The sequence below is a fragment of the Montipora foliosa genome, chromosome 14 (assembly GCF_036669935.1).
Source record: "Montipora foliosa isolate CH-2021 chromosome 14, ASM3666993v2, whole genome shotgun sequence".
Taxonomy (NCBI): domain Eukaryota; kingdom Metazoa; phylum Cnidaria; class Anthozoa; order Scleractinia; family Acroporidae; genus Montipora; species Montipora foliosa.
This window is the reverse complement of record NC_090882.1, coordinates 13,800,348-13,807,847: the sequence shown is the minus strand read 5'-3', so window position 1 is coordinate 13,807,847 and position 7,500 is coordinate 13,800,348. Positions and strand designations below refer to the sequence as shown.

At 40.0% G+C, this 7,500-nt stretch overlaps 1 protein-coding gene across 1 annotated transcript in view; it reads right to left on the bottom strand.

Moving 5' to 3' along the window:
• Window positions 1-1,038: 1,038 nt before the first annotated feature.
• The window catches only part of LOC137985174 (cilia- and flagella-associated protein 70-like), a 40,576-nt gene continuing 34,114 nt past the window's right edge, over window positions 1,039-7,500 (bottom strand). The window contains exons 26-31 of the mRNA XM_068832694.1: window positions 7,499-7,500; window positions 5,899-6,060; window positions 3,878-3,967; window positions 3,176-3,277; window positions 3,041-3,088; window positions 1,039-1,378 (exon numbers count right to left, since the gene is read on the bottom strand). The exon at window positions 7,499-7,500 is cut by the window's right edge and continues 151 nt beyond it. Of these exons, the coding sequence (XP_068688795.1) occupies window positions 1,295-1,378; window positions 3,041-3,088; window positions 3,176-3,277; window positions 3,878-3,967; window positions 5,899-6,060; window positions 7,499-7,500 (488 nt within the window). The 3' untranslated portion in view covers window positions 1,039-1,294. The remainder of the gene's footprint in view (window positions 1,379-3,040; window positions 3,089-3,175; window positions 3,278-3,877; window positions 3,968-5,898; window positions 6,061-7,498) is intronic.

Genomic DNA, 7,500 nt, shown 5'->3' with positions numbered 1-7,500 from the left:
AGGAGAAATACATTGGCCCTTATCCCCACAAACTTTATAGTTTATAAGGGAGGGCGAAAATGAAGAGTGAGATAGGGCGTGTGAGGCTCGCGTGCAAAGCGTGGGAGAATTCGTGTCATAAAAACCGACTGTTTTGCAGTCTACCAATTGTTGTAAACTTGCCATAAAGGAGAAGCTACTTCTCTCATATGGCAATAATGAAACGCCTCACAGGCTTATGTAAAGTTTGTATGAATGATTCTCTCAACTTTGTCTCAGTGAACTCTGAAAAAATCATCAAATTTTCCTGTAGTCAGCACCAGCATTGGGCAGCAGAGTCCACTTTGGCCATCCTACAATCAAGTCCTTAGTATTTGCTTTGTAGATACCCTATTCAGACCATAAAAAAAATTCAAAAAGGATAAAGTAAATGTTAAATCACAGATGCAATATTACAACCAACTTTTTTTGTTTTTGTTTACAGCATTTTAACGTGGTAAGCTAATAAGGCAGCGTTTGTTTACAATCTTTGCATCACGGGCCTCAATCATACGACGGCCATCTTGAGTCCCAAGTTATTGGATTGAAAACTTTTTTTTTGCCCCACTGAAACGCGTTCCCAAACATTTCAACTCAAAGCTCGGGGTACGAATTCTATTGTCTATGGCCAATATGGCTGCCACGCGAATAAGTCCCATTAGCTTTTCTAATCTGATCTATCAGCCAACAAAATATTATTAAAGTACAGTGCCTAATCAAATATAAGGACTTTAAGGACTACTGCTTAGAAAAGTTTAATCCTTTCACTGCCATGATCTAAAAGTTCTCCTAACTGGTGCCATAGATTCAATTAGTTGCTAGTCATGAGAATTTGGTGTTATATCAAAATATCCCTTAACTGATAATAATCTTTATTTGCAATACTTGTTTAACAGACAGTGTTTTAAATTGTGAGGAGAATTTCCATATTGATCACTCTTGGGAGTCAAAGGGTAAAGTTAGCCATTTGTAAAACAAAAAAAAAAAAAGGAAAAAAAAAAAAACAGGAGCAACACCAGTGCAATAATACTTACAATTATAATTAAACAGTATGCATTAAAAAAAACACTCAAGCTTTTTTTTAAAGTTAATAATTTATGTTAATTGCCTCACAAGTTCAACAAGATGCCCCTTTTTCAATAATAAATTCTACTATTCTTGCTTTTTTGCATGACGGTGTCCTTCAATCGAGACATTATTATCAACAGTTGGATGTTTACATTTAAGAGCATTCCCTGTTCTCGAACTGCAAAACTGTACAATGGAAAACATATCTTCAAGCCAACATAGGATTTCCAAAGCCAACTCTTTGCTGCGTTTGATGGATTTCGGTAAGGAGTTTTTCGTCTTGTAAGTTTAACTGTTGAGAAATATTAGATTTGGCTGTCAAAGAGAAACGTACCGACAACAACAACAACAACAACAACAACAAAAAAAACAGGTATGCATTCTATTGGACCAAAAATTTCGAAAAACCGGGTTAGGAATCCGGAAAAGGTTTTCGCAGATTTGGATGTACCTCATGGAGTGGTCCTGAAGTTCCAGAATTTTAGAACAACCAGAAAATCCGTTTCCATGGGTTCATCCCTCTTCGCGCGCAATTGCTGTTTACATTTTAGGGGTAATGCTCGTTGATGCGATTGCTTTCGAGCTACCAAAAAGTAGATGCTGTCCCATTTGTCACATGAAATTATCGAAGTTCTTAAATGAAACTTCTGCTCGAATAGAAAGCGCCCCAGACTTCTGAATAGCTCCTAAACCCCCGCGCAAACGGACGCAACAACTCCCAACGTTAGAGTGGTTTTCAATTGAGAGTCGAAAGTAATTAGATAATTACTTTGGTTTATGATTACTTCACTCAGTGATTGGTTCAACGTTTTCGCGCCACTTTTTCAACCAATCAGAGGTGAAACCAAAACCAATCGTGGTTCGCACGTGCACATTTTCCCGAGCTTTGTGTCGGCTACGTGTAATTACTTCGAGTTTTGATTGGTTTTACTGGATTGTCTCCGTCCTTTTTGATTGGCCAAAGTAATTACTTTGGTTTTGGTTTTACGACCGCTCTAACATTGTTGGGAGTTATTGGTTCTGCCGATATTGGGCGGCGTTGGTGGTTGTGTGCCAGCAGGCGCAACAACCCCCAACAATGTAAGGACGTGCATTTTGGAAAAATGGGACAGATACGATTTATAACACTTTGCAATTACCGCACCTCGCTTTCATTAAAAAAAGAAAGGAAAGGAAAGGAAATTCTAGCGTTGGAGCACTAAGAGAACCAACAAGAGAACCAGCAAACTCGACCCACATATGACGCCGAGTCTGGGAATCGAACCCGGGCCACATTGGTGTATCACATCAGTGGGCCACATCAGTGCTCTCACCACTGCGCCATCCCTGCACATTTTGAGCCCCCCAACAAAAATCAATATTAAAACCAAGTCTGCCTCGTTTGCCAGAGTTTTCCTGCGCTTTCACAAGGCAAATACAGTTTAGGTTAGAGTGGCAGGTGGAGAACCAGGCGACACTGCGATGTGTTGCAGTGCGACGCGCCTTACTGTGGCCACCCAACAAACTTTCACATTTGAAAACTACGTGTAAGTTTGTCAACTCAAACAACCCATTAAACGTGCGAACTTTGCAAGGAGGAGTGATTCAATCAAATTCGCTCACCCTGATTGGCGTATAAGTTGTTAGGTGGCCACGGTAAGGTGCGTCGCACTCTAATAGAGACCACTTTCACAAATGGCGACCATTTTTGCATTCTTTTGTATTTATGTTAAGATCTACATTTCTTGCATAATCTTAAACCGGGGCAAAAATACCTTTAATTAGTAGCCAGCGTCCTTAAGCTCTCTAATGGTTGTTTAATCCCCTCCACAAAGGTAGAAATTACCAATGGATAAACACGAAAAAAATTCCCTCGCTTACTTTCTTTGCCCAAACCGTGAAACTTACATTCTAGCTCAATAAGGATTTCTGAAAAGAGGCAACCACATAGCGCAGTTTTTGATTTGCTACCTACCTTGAGTGCATACTTGTAGGACTGCTCAGCTTCAAGTTGTCGACCAGTCTGAATGAGGGAAAGAGTAAAGGACTTGAGCACAACGTTTCAGTGACATAAAGCATGTAGTTGTCCCAAACTATTTTTCAATCTTACCTCCAAGCAGACTAAAGACAAGTAGGACCACACCTCAGCGTCTTTGTTGTTCAGTATGTTTGCCTCGGATAGCGCGTCCTCAGCCTCAGCCAAGTCTCCTAGCTACAATTAAAATAAAATCCTGCTCATCATCATCATAAAAACAACAACAACAACAATAATGGTGATGATGATGATGACGATGATGATAATAATAATAATAATAATAATGATAATAATAATAATAATAATAATAATAATAATAATAATAATAATAATAATAATAATAATGGCAGCCAAGAAATTATTCTTTTGTCTTTAAGCGAGCCTCGTTAGCACGGACAAAATTCAAAAGAACTTTGCTCCAAAGCGACGCTCCTGAGAATGATTAACACAAAGACAAAAGAATACTTTATTGGCGAGATTTATGAATACGGTCTATAATCATGATAATGATAATAATTATTATAATATCTGGTGAAAAGGAGAATTAGAAAGTTGAAAAGGGAAAAGGACAATAAGAAAGTTGAAAAATTCCAGGAGCTTAAGAGAGAAATTGCAAGGATTCTGAACATAAGAACTGTACAGACGATACCATGTATTTTTCGTTGAAAATATGCCGCAAAGCTTTAGTAAAGTAAAGTAGAAGTAGATGGTAAATGAAAGTCGAAATCGAAACTCAAGCAGTTGCTAGCAAGCCTGGCAAAATCCACGATGACTTACCCTGTAACAAGAAATGCCCACACCAAGCCACGACACACAAGAGGGCGATCGAATACAAGCCTTAAGGAATGTTGCTTTTGCTTTTTCGAACTAATAGGAAAAAACAGCACAAGCTGAATCAATATTGAGTAAACCGAAGGAAGACTACAATACTACACCAAATATATTGGGACACCCCGTAAATTTCCGTGAAATTATCTAAAACAAACGATACTGCAGGTGAAAATTGACTTAAAGATAGTGCAAAGTTCTATTTTGATTTGAGGCAACGTTTTCGTCGACATAGCCATCGCAGATCTTACATGAAATGTTCCTAACAGGGAACTTAAGCAACGACAACGGCGACTGCATCGAGAATGCGAGAACGTCACAAATTAGCTTATTTAGTGAGCAACAACAATAGCTGTACACGCCCTGCACATGCGTTTTTCACTTGCGCCTATTTCTTTGCCGTCGTCAGCAAAACAACAACGCGAAATAACCAAATTTGGCATTTTATGAAGAACGTCAGCACTTGAGAATAAATTTCGTTTTCTTCCCTTAATTAAGCGCCGTTCCGACCAACGTCATTTTTGAGGAACTACCACACCCTTGTCCTATTAAAAAGGTTGAACTTGTCACGAAGTGACTGCAATAACGCGAATTTACATTGTGAGACTGAACGTTCTCCTAAGGTTGCCATCGCCGTCGTCGTTGCTCAAGGAGGCTCTAACCAGTTTCAACGCTTCCAAGTGACGCTCTTATTAGAAGGATCTGCACCATATCGTTGTATCATGTATTGGTACCAAATGAAACACGAATTATTGCTGAACAAGATACAGTGATTATTCTGACGTAATATGTCACCGTGGCAACGGGCAATGCCTGTAAAAACACCCATTATTTTGTCTTTAGGTGCTTATATCTCAAAAACGAACTCGGTAACCCCCATTTTTCATTTCTGCAGAGTAATCAGAAGGGCAAGATGAAACCATCGGCAAAGTTTAACAAAATTCTGTCTGGTGGATTTAGAGCCTCCTTAATTTTGTGATTTTTTAAAGGTAGTTCTGAATCCGCTAGACAGATTTTTTTTTAAACTTTGCTGAAAGTTTCATTGTGGCTCTTCAGCAATAGAAAGGGGGAACACCGAGTTCGTTTTTGAGATATGAGCAACTAAATCCAGAATATAGGGTGTTTTTGCTCGGCTTTCCTGTTGCCAAGGTAACTATTACATCACAAAAATGATCACATCTTGTTTGGAAATAATCGATGTTTCATAACATTGCTGTTACGTGATACAATGTTGTAGCGTTATTCGACCTAAACAGCGAGTCTTTTAATACGACAAGGGTGTGGTAGTTCCTCAAAAAACGGCATTAAATTTAGGGGAAAAAATGAAAATTTATCCTCAAAAGCTGACGTTCTTCATGAAACCTCAGATCAGGCTATTTCACGTTGTTGTTTAGCTGACGACGGCAAAAAAATGGACAAAAGTGAAAAACGCACGTGCAGGGCGTGCAAAGCTATTGATTTTGCTCGCAAATTTTTCAAATTTGTGACGTTTTTGTTGCCTTCGCCTTCCCTAATAGGTACCTTCAGATTCCAGGACGAGAAGGACTACGAGTGCGAGATCTTCTCATAGAACAACAGTGCACGCACGCAAACCAGTGCCTTTTGGGCGGGATAAACGTCATTTTAGTGCGAGGTTTTGCAAACATACCGTCGTGTCAAAACAAGTCACCAGCACGATAGCAGTTTTGGCATTTTTCGATCAGCAAAAAGGCTCAGTTACCAGCAATAAGAATAACTGAGCAACCTATAATGCTAACAAAGAGTAAGATTAATCGTACGGGTTATAAATTTTCTAAGTATTTTTGCTAAAAACGGGCAATCGAAACTTGTGGTCGTTCTCGTCCTCGTCCTAGAATCTAAAGGTCCCTAATGTCTATCACAGTGGAGACTGCGAAAGTTGTCTTTGACGATGATTACATAAAGGAAAAAATCCAAAATTGACCGCACCTCAAAGCCGACAAGAAACTCACCTCTCCCTGCTCAAGGTAGATTGAAGCAAGTCTAAGATAGATAGCATGCATGTCTGAAGCTTCGGTTGTGTACTCCAGCGTCCTTTCATAGCAGTCCCGGGCCTCCTCTGTTCTGCTGGTCAGGTAGTAAAGATGTCCCATCAAACCCCACGCATCGGGATTCTGAAAAACAAAGTCAGACGGTTCCGGTGAGTTGTGGAACATTTTGAATGGAATCAAAGATTATTTCAGCCAAATGCCAAAATTCTTTGGGACGATGACTAAGAGCTTTTCGTCGAAACTAAAAAGAAATAAAGCAAAGATCCTGTGTGGCTGCGCTGGTAGCTTGAGAAACACTATTATTTCATTTCATCATTATTCATTTAATTATTTCGCCAGATCGTAGCCCAATCCATTCAATGAATACCTGGACTTAAGTCCACTATCTCCAAACACAATAGACACCTTTAATATACGTGACTAGTGGTCATGTCTTTTTAACATAAAGAAAATAAGTAATAGCAATAGGCCTGAGTGGAGTACAATTCAGGGAGTAATCGGTCGAGTTAATGCCTACGATGGCCCAGGAGAGTCACAGTCCAGTTTAAATTTTTCACAGTCCAGATTTAATTTTATTCACAGTCCAGTTTTAATTTTGTGAGTCGTCACCAGTTCTCTCACAGGTCGCAGGTCACTGTTTTATTTTTGATACCAATACAGAAAGTATCCTAAACATTCATAAAAGCTAACCTTAAGCCTAATTTGGCCTAAAAAAAAAAGCTTTTAGGTCGAAAGTTAGCTTTAATGAATGTTTAGGATACTTTCTGTAGTGGTAAAACAACGACCTGTGATCTGTGACTTGTGAGAGAACTGGTGACGACTCACAAAATTAAAACTGGACTGTGACCCTCCTGGGCCATCGTAAATGCCAGACGATTTTACTCGTCAACAGGATGGGGGGAGGGGGGAGGGGAGGGGGGGGCGGTTCTGGGGTCAATGGGTTAAGTCAAATGTCGGTTTTGACGTGACAGGAGAATCAGAGTACCCGTAGAAAAATTCTTGGAACAGGGTAGGGACCTACATATGACGCTGAGGCCGACAATCGAACTCTAATCACATTGGGGGACGGCGAGTACTCTCACCACAGCGTGAATCCTACTTCTCGAACTTCGTTTAAAAAAGTGGTCTATGTTGCTTAACCAAAAGAATGGACGACAGAAAGAGCTCATCAAGAGAAGCCTCTATCCCCAATACTTGGCCGAGGAGTCAACCCTTTCCCGAATGGATTTATATATAGAACGCCCCCTTGGGAGATTCAGCAAGTCCACTGTTGCAAAAGTCAATCTCCCTTGGGAGATTCACCACGTCCACTATTTCAAAAGTTAATCTCCCTTGGGAGATTCACTACGCCCACCGTTGCAAAAGCCAATCTCCCTTGGTGGATTCGGCACGCCCACTGTTGTAAAAGCCAATAATATGATACTTTTCGCGGAAACACTCTGTTCCTGAAAATAAATTTACTCGGGAAAGGGTTGATTCAAGGAATTAGTGGAGATAGAAGGATCCCCTTGATGAGTTCCTGATGAGAAAAGACAAATGAAGTCTGTTAGCATGTGCTTACAT